Source organism: Ixodes scapularis, unplaced genomic scaffold (genome assembly GCF_016920785.2).
Source record: "Ixodes scapularis isolate PalLabHiFi unplaced genomic scaffold, ASM1692078v2 PGA_scaffold12__126_contigs__length_90152505, whole genome shotgun sequence".
NCBI classification, from domain to species: Eukaryota; Metazoa; Arthropoda; class Arachnida; order Ixodida; family Ixodidae; genus Ixodes; species Ixodes scapularis.
Genome location: NW_024609838.1, coordinates 3512802 through 3529889, shown reverse-complemented (window position 1 = coordinate 3529889; position 17088 = coordinate 3512802). Strand labels below are relative to the sequence as shown.

Genomic DNA, 17088 nt, shown 5'->3' with positions numbered 1-17088 from the left:
ATCATTGCACTCTCAAGGGAACACTGCCAACACCGTCAAAATTAAAGTTCTTTCATTCCTCTTATTTCCGTCGATGACAAATCACCTCTTCGACGCCATAGTCAGCGTTCGGCCAATCGTGGAAGGCCGACCACAGCGACGCTTTCGGTCGCGCACGGGGCTATTACCCGAATGTTTGGCGATGCTGATTGTCATGAACCCGAGCACTCGATTCGGGCTCATGACAATCGAGTACGCCACGGTGTCACGTGACTCGCGGTGCGAAGTCGTGATGTCTTGTTACGTCACGGTTTCAACAACGCTATTATATCCAGTGACGTTCTCAATTTAAATTCAATTGACGGAGTGAGTCACGTGCCTACGTCGCGTGACGTCACGGGGCCACGTGACGTGACATCACTTGACAGCATCTCTTGACGTCACGTAAACAAGTGACATAGGATTAGTCATAGTGCCAATACAAAAGCACCACAAAACCTCACAATTTCTCATACATTGCCGTTCTGTATTGACAGAAATGCCCAGCTGCCAATTTTGAATTCTCAAATATTCATTTTGTAATACTAACAAACAAAAAAAAGGAAAAAAAAAAAGACCGTGAGCCGTTTCGAACCGTTTGCCGTTACATTTTTTTCCGGTTCAGTTCCAAGATGGCGGCGAATATTTTGGTTTGGTTCAGTTCCGGTTCGACTAAAAATAACGGTTTGGTTCCGATTTTTGGTTCGGTTCGGTTCCGATTCGGTTCCGGTTCGACACTCTGAAGAGCATGAGAAGCAAATGAAAAGGCGATGCGAACGGAACCCATAAACGCTATCACGTTTTTTTTTTTTTTTTTTTTGTGCGATGCGTGTAGTTTTCGCAGGAGCGATTTTGCCCACGATTTCGGAAACACCCTGTATATCTATAGTTATCATAATCGCATATCCATAACCGACCTTCATTCGAAACTCAGTTCTTACATGAAAATCATTGATTGAAAGATGCGTTTATTAATGTATGATTGGGCGGATTGGGTCCAGGTTGACTTCGTTTGATGTATGAATGTTGCCAAGTCTTGGAACGCCGTGGCAGCTCGGGCCGTCTGAAACATCGTGTGGTACTTCGTCTAGGGATTGAATATGTTACTTTAATGTGCTATAAAAACCTCAGATGTAAAAAAAAAAAAGAAAAAAAAAAAAAAAAACTTCTCTGATGGCGGTTGGAGGCAGAAAGATTTACATATAGCCCTCCATTCGTCGAGATTTTGTAGAATGTCACATTCCAAAGCATGACTGCATTTCCAAGTCCAAGCGATATATGGCTGCACAAAATTGAAATACAAAAAAAAAAAAATTATTCAGCTAGACCAGGGCTCTCGAAACCCCGGCCCGCGGACCAAATCCGCCCCGCGTATGTCTTGCGACCGGCCCGTGGCTGGCCGTCGTTCTTCCCATGAACCCCCGCCCGTGGCCCGCATCCAGCAGGTCCGCTGCTACCTGCACACTAAAGGCCTGTTCACGCATGCAGCGGAGCGCTATAAGGAGTATTCACTGGACGCCATATTTGTGGTTGCTGTTTCGAGCGCATGCTCAGAACGAGCTCACATCAATATAGCTGCTAAGACCGGCACTCTTGATGGTGCGGAATGCTCGTTGCAAAAAAACTGTGGAAGCTCGCCATCAGCACGCGCTCAGCATTCGCGCACACAGCTATGGCCGCCAGTGAATACTCCCTATAAAAGCATACCGCTGACCTCGCGCTAAGCACGTGCTTGTATCGCACCGTCAAAACTGTTGCTCCTGGCAGGCGACAAGTGAGCAGCGCTACATCAGCGCTTCGCTGCATGTGAAAACCGGCCGCGTAAACGAAGATACCAGAAAAAAGGAGTGAAAACTGCCTGTCGTAAGATGTGTCCTCTCGTAATTTTATTCATTGGACGTTTCCGACACCAGCATCAGCATCCTTAGTCCCCTCTTTCATATCTGTGTGACTATACGTATGTTCATAGAAGACTTTGGCGTCCCCGTGTATATGTGCTTAGTGTCCGGTGTCGTATCCATTACATATCGTGAGCAACAGTTTTGTCATTCTCATCAGTCTTCTGCCCTGTTGGAACATGCCAAAGGTCCCACGCACTTTGATTTACGCCCGATGAGTTTCCTGGGTCCCAGTTAATGTGTAATGTCATATTTAGCTAAATATTAAATTTCAAAGTAAAATCGATCTGTTTATGCATTTATTTCATATTTTATATATTTTTTTTTACTTCGACTTTAAATTTTTTTATTTAAATACTTATTATGGATTATTTATTTTCTGTTTCCTCATTTGTATTACTTGTGCATTTTGCGGCCCTCAAGACAGCGACAGATCTCCCGTTCGGCCTGAATTAGCCAGAACGTTTGAAGCTAGACGAAGCTATAGACGTATGCGCACGATCAGGTGCGCGGTCGAATTGGTCAGGCGTGTAGAAACTTTACTGAGCACTGAAATAATACATTTTCAAATGACAGTTTCGAAGTTACGCTGGTATTGATTGATCGCTGTGAGGTTTAGAAAACCATGGCAAGAATAATGAAACGAGAGCAGGTCGATGAAGAAACAAGAATACAAATATTAGAACAATTGTAAATTCTCGCGATTTCATCGAGTGTTCAAGGCTAAAAACATTCCAAACGCTGTACGATAAAAAAAAAGAAATAAAAAAAAAATACTGGTCACTGAGAGTGGTTCACGTTTAGTGGAATAAATACATCCATCAATTGCTGTACACTATACAAGATCATGTATGCAGTAACAAAGTGTAAAGCAAGCGTTCTCGTTACGTAACACGAGCGTTGTACGGTGCAGCGTTAGGCCTAACCGCGACGTCGGGATTGTCTTCCAGAGAACGGTACACAACCAATCCCCTGTAAAGGCAGTACCTGCAAAAAAAAAAAAAAGAAATCGTCAGAGGAAGGTCAGAGTTTGTTCGTGAGGCCGCGAAGCGGGAGCAAAGTAAGGGGTGTAATATCTTACGTGATTGCGATGAATGGCACTGCCATGAGCCCTGCCGAGATGAAGAAAGGTAAGCCAGGGTTTATTTCGAGAACAGAGTTGAACACCAAGCTGGCGAACACATTCCCAGCTATCGGCACCAGAGATTCGCAGGAACTCCAGAAGGAGAAGACCTTGCCTGCAAACGCCGGAACAAAAAACAAGCAGAAAAATTATAACGAACATGTATCAGTCCATCTTCAGTTGCTCCAGTACGAGCCTTCCCACCCAACCCACCCTACCTTCGATAACACTTCAGCGTGGGCATCAAGCAGCTTTCAAACGCGCGCGCCAAAAATGGGTCCGTAACGTCATCACTACGTCACCATATATCGTTCGGCTATCTCTCCTCTCTTTGGCTCCGGGAGGCAAACGCGCGGCCATTTGCTAATCTTTGGTTAGCATATGGCCGCCGTGGGTAGCGATTTCAAGTTTTTCATTTCCAACCTTTTATTCGAGTAAGGGTGAAATCCTTGTAACCGTAATGCACGTTCGCCGGCAGCCACCTCTGCGCAATATTTTAGCTTGATACGTTTAGAAACCGGACTTTCGCCGTCCCTTCAAGCCGACGCAAAAAATAGAACTCGTCGTGCATTCCAATTCGAAGAAAATAATACTTTATTGAAAAGAGTCTAGTTTCCGAGCGGAAGTTGTCCGGGGGCATAGCTCAGTGGTAGAGCATTCGACTGCAGATCGAGAGGTCCCCGGTTCAAACCCGGGTGCCCCCTCAGACATTTCTTCATTTTGTTTTTACTTTTTAATTGATTTGGCTTTTACCATGCTGTACCCATGACACGCTTACAACTGACTTATAACCATTTAGAACAGATTTTTTGCTAATGCTAGCCTTGATATATTTCATGAAAAGCGTAAATCTCAACGATGTCTTGAAACCTCTTTTTTTTTTTTTTTTTTTTTTTATATCCTGTTTAGCGTTGCATTTCCGAAGGAATAAGTGCAACACTAAGGAGGCGTCAAGCTGTTGGTGGGTCACTGAAAATAAGAATAAACATACCGCCCGCCATATATGCATAATTTTCAGCCGAGTGCTACCCGCCTAACCAAATATAGCCAACCAACTTCTGCGAGCTCGAAGATCCGTCGACTGCCTGAAAATTCGGCCGGCCTGTTTCGTAACAGTTATTTATTATCTGGTACAATAAATACTTTGAATGAGTGAAGATTGACAAATGCACCCGTAGTAATATTATGAACTAAAGGGGGGGGGGGGGGGGATTATTAAATTTATTGCATTAGGAAAACAAAAAAAGAAAAAATTGGCAAAAAAAAATATATATATAGACCGACACGCGGAGCGGCTCTGTTTACCAACACGGCCGGAAGGCCGCGCATGCGCGGTAGCTATGTGGGCAAAAGCAGCCCGGCTGGCCCGGCTGTCCGTGTTTTCGCCATTGCGCTCTATGGCGTGCGCTCGTTGTTGACGTTGTAGGGACGCTTGTATCTTTATTTGTGCGTCGTATTTCCTCATAACGTATGTCGTATGCTATGCCCGACTATTTGAGCTTGTTGCCCGAGCCTGAACGGTAGCGGTATCGGAACAAACTGTGCGTGGACGGCGTTGCCTACGAGGATCCGTACGCCGTAAACAAGACCTGCTGGACTTCCGACGTAAAGTTGCTGCCACGGAAGTCAACGGCTCAGGTCGTCGTTTATTTAGTTTTTTCGCCAAGCCAGTTCACGGCCCACACGGTGCAGGCGTACTAGTCTCTCGAGGTCTACGATTACATCGAGTCGGTTTCCGCACTGCCGGCGGGATCAGCAGACTGTGGGTCTGCGGAAGTGTGTGTATTCATTAATTGATTAAATACACAGAGCGTCTTCAAGTCAAGGTATGATATTTTTCATACCCTCATGACCACAAGGCATTACAACCAATAAAGGTTTGTCCGTTCTGCAGTCTTGACGGTAACAGGTTACAAGTAACGGCGTTACCAGGAACGCGTTACTTCTTTCAGTAACGTAGTAACCTACTCGTTACGTTTTCGGCACAGTAACGGGTAACGTACTTATGTTACTATTTCAAGTAACGTAGTTACGTTAGTCTTTACTACTTCCCAAGTCTTAAAGAAATTACACTTCAATTGTTTCCGTGTTTTAGGCGTCAAGCCATGTTTTTCTTTGCGTTTTTTCTCGTAAGTATTTAAGTGAAACCGTGAAAGGAGCTAAAGTAATTATGTTCAGTTTCTGCGTGAATATAATGTTTCTTGATATATGACCTGTATCGTCAAAACCGTAAAATGTGTTACATCATAATTTAGAAAAGTAACGCAGAAGTAACGTGCCTTACTTTTTATCGGTAGCGGCAACGCGTTCTTTTATTTTTAGATAACGTAGCTCAGTAACGCGTACCTTTTATTTGCAAGTAACGAGTAACGTATTTCGTTACTTTTTTTTTTTGGTAACGCCTACAACACTGCCGTTCTGTCGTCGATCCCCTTCTGCACGGTAGCACTGGCGTAGCGAGCCTCCGACGAGCGCTTGGGGGGTACCCGGGTGCGTTGTGCGCGAACACCGTGGAAACAAAATCCGGGTGGTCTCGATCAGACAACGGTTTCCCTGCACATAGGCAAGCCTCGGGACGGAGATTGAAATGGAAGCCGCACTTGCCTCCAAGAAAGTGTTTGCCGCACAAACAGTAGTTCGTGCGAGGCGACCATTCTTTTCGATCCACAGATATTATCCACCTTCTATGCGTTTCAGAGTCTGCCGGGAACTTGTGGAAACTCACTCCGCTGCTTTTCTTGAACATTTCGGTGCAATTAACGGCAACGCAGCTTTGCGGCATGCTGAAATGCTATGACGCCCATGCGAAACGTGCGCGCTTTTGCCCACACCCCCCGGCTCCGGCGCGATCGCAGCGCCGCCGCAGCTCCGTGACGTCAAGCCCGCGTTTGCACGTGACGTCATTCAAAGAGCGCTACGATGACCACCAGAGAGGAGGTCGAGAAGAAGCTCCGCTCTTATCAGGGCCCCCTTTTGTGCCGCCCGGATTTGCCCAGTCGTCGCTATTCTCCCCCCAGAAGATTAGAGAAGATTAGCCCGTCACTCAAAATTCTTACAGAAGCAGCTTCCCTCTCCCCCTCTTACATGGAGGCCAAAAATATGCGACGTGACGTCAGTGCAACCTATGTATATATACACGACCATGCTCTGTACAGTCGTTCATTGCCATTAAAAACACGTTGCATATATGATTGCGAAAGAACATACAGTTCCTCTACGCAGGGGTTTATCCAAGATAGCAGAGCGCTGCTTTCGTGGGCCAGAAAACACTATGTGTAATGTTTAGTGGTATTGTATCGCATTGTATTGTATTGTACTGCATGGTATTGCACAGGGTGTCGAACCGGAACCGAACCGAACCGAAAACCGGAACCTAACCGGTATTTTTTCCGGAACTGAACTCGAACCCGAACCGTTATATTGTTATCGCGATGAACACGAACCGGAACTGAACCGGAAAAAAAAATAGGCTCCTTGCACAGGACGTCACTTCCGTTGCCCTCCAAAGAAGAGGGGAAGAAGGAGCTCCCCTCTTATCAGGATCCTCCTTTGTGCCTCCCGGATTTGTACAGGCGTCGCTATTCTCCCCCCAGAAGATTATAGAAGATTAACCCGTCACTCAAAATTCTTACAAAAGCAGCTTCCCTCTCCTCCTCTTACTTGGTGTTCAAAAGTGTGCGATGTGACGTCAGTGCAAGAAGCCTATAAGGGTTACCGGCTCATGTCAAAACGGTTCGGCCACGCGCTGTTGACAATGAATGTGCTATCAATGCCATTTGTTTTTTAAGTGCCGTCAACTGACACACACCTCGCTTACATATTTTTCTTCTCCACTCAGTCTTAGGAATATAAACGCTGCATCCATGAATCTTGACAAACGCTGCATCCATGAATCTTGACATAGGAACCAGTATTGCGCTGGTCGCGGCTTGCACGGAAAAAAAATAAATTAAAAGGCTGTGCAAAAAAAAAAAAAAAAAATGGCGTCATGGGATTTCATTTTTTTACAATCTCGTAAATCCTAAATGCTGCTGTGTGCTCATTTCATAACACGTTTCTAAAACGCGCGAGTTCTTGAAGCTTGCTTCCATCGGAACGAGAAAAGAAAAGGCTGTGGAGTTTGATAATAATGCATCTCGTTTCGTACAGGCACTTAGAAGCTAACATATTTGTGAAACAGCGAACTCTTCTATTTTAATATTTATCCTCTTACGTCCTTCAGGCGTCGCGTTCGGTGAACTGTTTTTCATATCCCGTATCTTGTTTAATGAAAACTTCTTTAAGGGTCTAATTTGAGTTACCGAAGGCTAGTTCAAATAAAGAAAGCTGTATTTTCTCCCCTCTGTTCCTTCAATTGCTTACACGCCGAGGTGGCGGGCTAGTTAGCGAGTTCTACTTGTAAGTGGGTTTGTAAGGAGGTCGCGGATTTTACAGCTACTGCGTCGGACCCAATTAGATGAAGTCCGAATGTGTAAACGTCGGTGAGGTAACCAATGAGTGCACATAGAGAAACCATTCCTGGTAGATATCCCTGAGCCTTACACTACGATGTATCCCGTTTCGTATGTGCTGATTTCAGATGTTTTATTTGTAATTTATTTCGATAATTTATAATTTCCGAACCGGTTCGCGAACCGGTTCAGCGCCCCGAATCGGTTCGCGGATCGAATTAATCGAACCGGAACTGAACCGGAACAAAATGAATTGACCTGAACCTGAACCGTAACCGAACCCGTATTTTTTTCGGTTCGACACACTGGTATTGCATTAGTTTGCTCTCCTTTGTGCGCGTGTGCGCGTGTGTGCGTGCGTGCGTGCGTGCGTGCGCGTGTGCGTCTGCGGGCGCGTGTGTGTGTGTGTGCGTGTGTGTGTGTGTGTGAATCAATTATGCCAACGGAAGTTTCTCATGGAAACGAAAGGGCGGACCTATCTTTCTGCCGCAATTCTGTAAGTTGGGAGTAAGTCTGTGTGTATGCTTTTACTTATCCTAGGGAAAGCTGATTCATTCTGGGCGACCACTGCAATTAAACCTCCAAAGATAGCGTCATATCCAAACTCCGTGTTTCAAAAAAAACAAACAAAAAAACATGCGTTAGTATGTTTTTTTTTTATTCGAATACTGTAAATGGCAATTTTTCGCAAAGACCTAATTTTCGCGAGTTTCGCGAAATGCCTAAAATTTGTGAAAAATGGGTTCCTTCGAAAAATTCCGGTAAAATGTAAACACGTTGAAATCTATATTGAGATCCCACCACGTCGCGAAAATTAGAGCCCGCGAATTCTTCACCAAACTTCAACTTTGACCTAAATCGCGGAATATTGAGCCCACGAAAAGTGCGTCGTTTACAATATAATAATAATAATAATAATAATAATAATAATAATAATAATAATAATAATAATAATAATAATAATAATAATAATAATAATAATAATAGAAAAACATTTTCGAGGTCACAACAGCAAAATAAATAGCAAAATAAATAGCAAAAAAAAAAAAAAAACTGTTTTTGGCTAGTCAAAACTATAATGCCCGAGTCCCACTAAAGCGTTTAGTCGTTCGTGAGGTAAGCACGAGTGATCGCAAGCTTGCCAAAGGAATACCCTCGCGTGCATGAAGCTCGTGTTCGAGCGTAGCCTCCTTTATTTTACAACGCCTGTCAAATCGCGAAAGACTCTAGTTTGTTTCTGTATGTCGCTGTCGTTTGCTTCTGTTTGTCGCTCTATACTCCGCGACAACTTTTCTTGGCAATGCAGTGGAAGGTAGAGGCCCGCGTCCCCTCTCCCCGGTTTTGTGTGTACGCAGGCTCTCCTCCTCCCCCATTTCGGGGAGAGGAGGAGAGCCCGCACACACTCGAAATGGGAAAGGGGACGCGGGCCTGTACCTTCCACTGCATTGCCAAGAAAAGTTGTCGCAGAGTATAGTGGGGTTCAGGGATAAGAGCCAGCAGGGTCCGACTTTCAAGGAGAGGTCACATCAGTGTCTTCTGTAATGTGGATCTATCGACAAAGGAAGGTTCCCCATTGAGGTTGTCAAGGTTCGTTCAGGACAACGTGTCATCATACCTATTGGTCACGAGCCGACAAAAGTCATTGTTGAGGTCTCCAGTTTAGACCATACTATTGTGGTCTTAACTAACTTACATACTATTATGGTCTAAATATACTAAGTTATTCCTTAACCCCGCATATATCTTCTCGCGCATTGGTCATCGTTTCAAGGTCGGCATTCCTTACTGTGAGACATCAGCCTACAACGAGTCCTTCATACCGAGAACGTCTTCTGAGTGAAACCAACTTCAAGCATCTTTAGCAGCTATCCCATCACTTTATTCATTTAAAGAAGCGCTTACTAATCACTTTTATTAATATTTTGTCGAATTGATTGTGTTTTAATCACTGCCTTTTACGTTTGTATTTTCTTTTGAGTGAATTCTTATATGCCCTGCCCCCTCTGTAATTCCCTATGGGCCCTGAGGGTATTGAAATAAATAAATAAATAAATAAATAAATACTATATGTGTTTCTTAGAGGAAGGATTGGGAGGAGGGGGGGGGATAGTGTTTTATAAAAGGGAAAGCTATGAACCCGCAGATTCTAATGGAGGGGCCTGTGCAGCTGAAGCATTCCTAATCCCCAGCGATTACGTTTAAGAGTTTATTTATTTGAAAGTATTGACCTTTATTGAGGCACTACTTAGCAATATTTGTCGTATACTTATTGCCAATGGCAATGCCAATGGCTGCCAATGACAAATACAGCTGCCGAATTATCATTCGGCAGTGGTGAGTTTGAATTAATTTAGTGTACGTTTGCAACTGGCATTTCTTTATGTTGTTTTTGAACTAAAGAAAAAAAAAGGGGGGGGGGGGGGGGAATGCAGTAATCTTCAAACTCAGAATTTCAAAGCATGATGAAAATAAGAACTCCGATAAATCTAGAATTTTTAATAAAAAATGAACTACGAAAAACAAAATCTGAATTTTAAGAGAAAAAAAAAAAAATAATTCTCCGAAAACACGGAATCTTACCTATGACCCTCCTGCACCAAAATGCAGTTCAAATATTAATCCGATTTGTTTAATAACCTTAAAACAGAGGTGCATGTAACTCTCGTTGTTCGTTGATGTATCAGGAACACTCATAACAGCAGCCATATTCAGCAAACCAGTTCAGTGATAGTAAACACATTTTTTTTACACGTTCTGTTAATTGCATAGTACGTGCATGCGGTGTGTCTATGCACAATGTAGTTTGGTTTTGAAAGCATACAGATTTATCCCAAACAAACAAGTGAAACCATTTTTTTTTTTTTTTGCATTTAGAGCATTTAGTTGAATTTCTGGCAAATTATATAATGACAAATAAAAAAAATATTCAGCACCTCGACTTTGTTCTCAATCATATACGTGTTTAAAACTTTAGTATTTCTTCCCAAGCGGCTGCGCATTTTTAGCGCCGCCTCATATCAACTTTCCTGGAATTGAAAATAATTAGAGATGCACTGGTCTCTTTTCAAAAAAAAATCATTATCTTTTTTACAGAATTTTTCACTAAGTCTAGAAGCTTGCAACGAGAAAACGAAAAAAGCGGATCACGTGCAACTAACCTAGCAGAAAAAAGAAAAAAATAAATAAGGGGGGGGGGGGGGGTTATACAATAGTAATATGCGTTGTTATTTTATTTTTTTTTCTTGGGGGGGGGGGGGGAGAGGGGAAAGGGGGCGTAGTGCCCTGCACACGAAGGGATTCCGATTTCTAGCTTTATCAAATCCACGCATGATTTTTATATAGCTATAATTTATAATGAGGTCATTCATAGCTAAAGAAATAGTCATTACATTCAGAGTGGCAAAAAAGTGCATAGACTAATCTACGTGTATATCCGTTTAAGCTCAGCAAATTAGTTAAAAAACAAAGTGAAAGCTACATTAATGCGGTTTGTAGGGATGAGGTATACGGTCAAGGAGACACGATATATATAGGGGATAATCGTCATGTTAAGTCGAATAATTAACTAAAATTTGTTAATTAAGTTTTTATTTTTATTTCGTGAGAATAGACCGACATGGTTCCAGTTAGAAACCTTCTGAGCGTCATCAAAAACCACTAAAGCAATACGTTTTTTAGAAATACGTTGAGTGTGTGGGAAGCGCAGTTGCAATAACGCGGCCGCACAACAGGTGCGGGCGCGTTATTGCAGCGGTATATATACCGCTGCAATGACATCGAGTGGTAACTTTAGCGCACTGTAATGCGCTTCTCACACGCTCAGTCTTTGTTAAAGATTACATATTTTGTTGTTTTCGACGACGCTCGGCAAGTTTCCAATTAAAACCATATGTCTATTTTCACTAATCAAAAAGTTAATGAACAAATTTTACTTAATAACCCGACGGACCGTTACAATTAGCCCCCTATATTACGAGGGGCGTTAATGAAGTTTGTATTATCAACTAATACTATTGAAGAAAAAAAAAACGAAACAAAACAGGCATCCAATATGAGAGCGCGTCTCTCTAGTTTCCGCACAGTAAAAAAATCGCGCGGAACGATTAGTAGCGCGGAACGCCGCTAGGGAGTCGAAACAAAAATGGCACCACACGTCAGTGCCAAACACATGCAATGATCTGTTTTTTGTGTGTTCTTTTTGCTTCTTTTTCGCCTTGAAGGGAAGCAATGCCAAATATATTCATTCGAATCTGGGAGCGTTGTTCGGGGACAACGCCTCAGTTTATGACACTGTGGTTAAATGGCGCAGACGCTTCCAGTGTGGCTAAACAAGAGGAAAGCACTTCCTGGACGACGACCAAGGGATTGCTTAAGTGGAGCGATTCCTGAACACTCAAAACGAGGAGTTCTATAACAATGACATCCAGCATATGTGGTTCATCGCCGGCAAAAGTGGGTAACCTTTGGTGGCGAACATTTATAGTAAGTATCAACTCCAACTCGAGTTTGATTGCTGATTCTCTATTCCTTCGTGACAATGATACAAACTTTATGAACGCCCCTTGTATGTTCCCCTGGCCGCAAAAATCACCTGCACAAACCGCATCAGTGTAACTTTCACGGCTTTTCATTAATAAATCCGTTAAGCTTACAAAAAGGAACACACACACACACACACACACACGCACGCGCACACACACGCACGCACGCACGCACGCGCACGCGCGCACACACACACACACACACACACACACACACACACACACACACACACACACACACACACACACACACACACACACACACACACACACACACCTGTATTTGGCATTGTTAAAAAGGGTTGCGTTACAGACCAAGAGATTTGAAATAAGATCGTGCTGCCATTAACCCGTGGGAATTTTTAATTCGCTATATTTTAGAAACACGCGTCAGAACCACCGTGGTCAGAGTCATATGTAGCATAAATTGTTTCACTACTATCAGCTATAAGTTATGGGTTACAGAGTTTGATATTTCCACTAGAAAGAAAAACCATCTTTGCAAACAGTAATGTTTTGCAACGTCGGATTGCTGAATAATAAAATCTGCACAAAGAAACAAAGAAACCAACCTCATGTTTATTTTATTATTTTGAAGGTATTTTCTCATCGACTTTAACGTTCCTTCAAAGGGATGCTGAACCAAACATTTCAGTGTGCATAATAAGTGGCGCACGACCTTTCCGCGACGCGAGCCGCCGGTGTGCATGAGCACACGTGGCGAAACTGAGGTCATAGTCCGCCCTCGGTTAGTGTGATTCTGAGCCAACAGATGGCGATGGGATCGTCTTCCAGACCTGTGCATCAACGCAATAAATCGTGTGAAGTGGCGCTTCGATACAGTGTGGTATTTTTCTTTATCCTGAACATGGCATCCCTGGGAGTTTACTTGTTTCATTCATAATTAAAAGTAGTATAGGAAATGTCTTGGTCCAATTAGCGCATATGATCAAATAACGTCATATAAGATCACGTAAGGACCTTAGAAGAACATATAAGGACAAAGTAAGATTATATACGAAGTTATAAGGAACTTTTTATAAATTTCTAACTTCTTGTATACTCTTGTATGTTTTCTATGTGTTCGTATGTGATCGTATTTGATCATATGTGTTCATTGGACGAACACATTTTTTATACAAATAAGATTTTTCACTAGGGATGCATGAGAAGAGAACCGACACGTAAAAAAAATTGAGATTGGCGGTGCGTATTGAATGCGCATCGACATCCCCGGTGTGCCGTATCACACCGGGGATACCCGAGGCCAATTACACATATTTTAACGTGGTCAGATTCGTATGACGGGTTGGCCGTCTTGCAGCGCACGTGTTTGGCGCTTTATGGATTTCCACAAAAACTACCGAAAAAATCCGCCTGGTCCTGGTATCGAACCAGGGACCTCACAATTTCCAGTGGTAATACCAGAACCAGGTGGATTTTTTCGGTCGTGAACCAGTCGCGTGGATGTGTTTGGAGATTTGTGTTTGTCCCTTGTCCCCCTTGTTCCCCTTCTTCGGGGGTTATTATCGTCAACAGGCGTGTTTCTTGGGGTGCCCGGCACAGTGCACGTCTTAGAAAACCGAGTTTTCTGGATCCGTTTAATATGATGTGATCAATGTGCTCGCTCCACGTTAAGCTGGACGTAAAATGGACACCTAGATATTTAAACGACGTGACGACTTCTAGTTCGAGAGAGAGAGGAGGCTGTACTGGGGCCAATATCACATTAGTTTTATTGGTATTTCCCATTAGTCGGCATTTGCTAATGTGAATCTTAAGCTGCCATTTTAAGCACCAATTAGTAATTTTGTCAATGTCAGTTTGTAGAGCGCAACCACCATATATACTTTTTTTTCCATGAATGACACAATTGTTTGCCAACAATCTGATTGTTGATGATAAGGTGGATGGAGGTCATTGATATAAATGAGAAACAATAGCGTAACAATTACAGTATACCCTGAGAAACGACTGGTGTCACGGGAAGTTTTGAGGAAAGAGTGTCGTTTAACCTTACTGATTGGGTTCTGCCAAGCAAAAATGCTGCAATCTATTGAAAGATGGGTCTATTTGAAGGTGGGACAATTCTAAAAGTAGGCGACCACGTGGAACTGCGTTAAATGTCTTTGCAAAGTCGATGAAGATGACATAAGTCTGGGTGCCAGCATGAGTGTTAAAAGTGCAAATCCGCGATGAACTCAAATAGTTGATTATTACATGAGTATAGTTTTGTGTGAAGTTGTGCCGATTCGCAAAAAGAAAGTTATCACCGTCGAGGTGGGACGTGATAGCTGTAAAAATGACGTGCTTCATTATTACCTTGCACTGAACGCTTGAGAGGGAAATCGGAGTTCATGCCAGATTTGGAAATTGGTTGGACGATAGCAAAACCTCAGTCAGTTGGAACAGTGCCACGTCAAGACTTTGCTGAAAAAGCAGAGATAAAAGAACAGAGGCCGAGTTGTTTAACGAGGTTAGCACCTTTGAAGATATGGCATCATCGCCGGCGGCGCAGTGAGACAGGAGTTTATCAATAAGTTTGGAAATACAGTTACTTGTGAGTGAAATGGGAGACATGGAGGTGCAAATGGAAACTCCGGTGGCGAAAGAAGCGGGAATGATTCTTGAGTGAATACAGTCGAGAAAACGCTATTCAACGTATATGTCTCGCATCGCTATCGGACAGGTAGTCACCCTCTTGGTCTGTGCACGAACAACGAATTACTTCGAGTTTCACTGGGATTGAAGATTTTTTCCAGAACTTACGAGGATCGGTTCTTAAGACGTGTAGCAGTTTTTCTCCGAAAAACTCTTTCTGCTTTGATAATTTTTTTATTTTATATATATATATATTTTGACCAAAGACTATGTGCGGACCAATCATCGTCTCTGTTAGTTGCTCTCTGGATCAGCCTCTTTCTTCATGTCCAACGTAAGTTTTAGGGAATTTGTGAACCAGGGTGAGAGATAGCCCGCAGTGTAAGTAACAAAACATCAAACAACGCGGCGCTATTTTTGTTGTGCGTGCGTGTATATGTAAGCGAGTGTGTCACCGAGCGCTGCGGCTTGTGCGAGCCCTGAGGCTTTCAGAGAGGTTCCATTGGCGCCGCAATGTCTTGCAAAAGTAATCGTAATTGTGCCTGAAATTTTGCAATTCCTGACGCTGAAAAGTAATTAAATTACAGTTACAATTCATTTTAGCCGAAAGTGATTATTTACAATTACAAATTACAAAAAGTAATTATTGAAATTACAGTGATTCAATTACTGTAATTTAATTACTACCCAAGTATGTTCTGGCACACGTGGCCAATAGCGTAGTTTTTTTTTTTTTTTTTTGTTTCATAATTCGAGCTGAATTGCAATTAATTAAACGAGCGTGTGGCCACGTGAAAAGTAGATGGCACTGCAAATATGCAGTGCATATTTGCAGTGCAAGCACGCTGCCATGAAATACTCTTTCACCGCACAAACGCGTGTGTTCGGGATCCATATCGTTTCGTCGAAACAGATTTCGTGGACAACTTGTCAGAAACACACGTTTCGTGGACATATTTTATGCCTTATCTTATTTATTTATTTTTTTTTCATTTTTTTTTTCCCCCAAATGATTTGGCTTGAAATTCTACTGACTTCATTTGGTTCGCTGGAAGGATGCCGGAACCACAGCGAACTCACTCAAGCGGCTCCGATGGGGCAAGAACAAATTCGCGAGCCCCAATCCTGGGCTTCCAAACGCGCCACGACGCGCGAAACCCCCTCACTCCTCTCGGGGGAAATTTTAAGAGAATCCCGGGCCCGAGCTTGCACCATGCATCCTCTTTAGAACCGTCAAGGGCTCGGCAAGCGATGGGCCCATCCGAATGCCGGCGAAAAAGGCAGTGTGCGCGGACATACGCTTTCGACGAAACGTCGCAGGGTGTGTCGATTAAACGGTCGCGAACACCTTTCGATGAAACGTCGCGGTAAGCGAAAGAATCTGTCGATGATAAGTCATTCGACGAAGGGCGAGGGCACACAGTGAGCCTCCCTGCCTTTCCTTGTCACCTGCACGCCTGGAGTGCATTCTCTTGAATGCAATAAAAAAAAAAAAAAAAAAACTATTGAACTATTGATGGCCACCGCTCAGCAGGCCCGTTCAAAGGACGGAATTCGCTCCTATATAGCTTTCGCTCTGCTTAAATGCCCACAATGTGCCCTTGAAACGCCGAAATACCGCCATCACCGTGAAGTTTGTGTCGTCTGCAGTAAAGGATACCAGCGCGAGCGACTAGTCCTGTACTCCTGTCATCCTTAAACAACAACAAAAAAAAAAAAAAAGAGTTAGAGTTGAGTTTTGGCGTGTTTTTATCCCGCAAATTCGAATATCACTTTCGTTTTTTCCTAAAGATGTAACTAAACGCGAGAAAACGCGAAAAACTTCCGACCAGTCGTGACGTGCCAAGCGCGTGTCGCTCATGTTGGGCAGCGCGTGCAGTTGCAAGCTTCTCAGGTATATTTTCTTTCGCACTGACACCGGTCGTGACGTCTTTTCCTGTACTTTTTGAGAATACCAAGAGTGCGCGTGCATAGCTTTGACAGGCGCTGAAAATTCGCGAGAGCAGATCTTCCGAAAACTCCTAGTATATGAACGTCATGAACCGGGAAGGCGCTCGGGCTTCGGGGGGTAATTTAAAAATTAATTTCTGTACACAAAATTTTAAAAAAAAAAAAAAAAAAAAAAAAAAAAAACTTTATATTTGTGATTTTGGAGGCCGAATAAAAGCCATTAAAGTGTTTTTTTGTTTTTTTTAAAATACAGAACCGTTTTAGTTTGCAGAGTAGAAACTATATACGCCTTCAGCCTTGCTGGCTTCCGTGGTGCTTTGGTTGCGTGGGCGTGCGCGTGCACGCTTGTGTTAGCAAGCGTAGCAGCCAAATAAAAGAGCTAAAGGGTCGGTTGTTACTTGCGATCAACCAATCATAAATGGGAAAGACCATGGATATGACTCTTGTTGATTCGTGTTTGCTCTTCACTGCCATTAATTGGATTAGTTGGCACGCGGTGCATGAAA

The 17088-nt window shown here is 43.2% G+C and overlaps 1 protein-coding gene and 1 non-coding gene across 2 annotated transcripts in view; one reads left to right on the top strand and one right to left on the bottom strand.

Moving 5' to 3' along the window:
• Positions 1-1879: 1879 nt before the first annotated feature.
• Positions 1880-17088, bottom strand: part of LOC120835939 (proton-coupled folate transporter) — a 28545-nt gene continuing 13336 nt past the window's right edge. Inside the window, exons 4-5 of the mRNA XM_029991302.3 lie at positions 2998-3154; positions 1880-2903 (exon numbers count right to left, since the gene is read on the bottom strand). Coding sequence (XP_029847162.2) covers positions 2801-2903; positions 2998-3154 — 260 coding nt within the window. The 3' untranslated portion in view covers positions 1880-2800. The remainder of the gene's footprint in view (positions 2904-2997; positions 3155-17088) is intronic.
• Trnac-gca lies at positions 3672-3743 on the top strand. The gene has a single exon. It is a non-coding gene; the product is annotated as a tRNA-Cys (tRNA).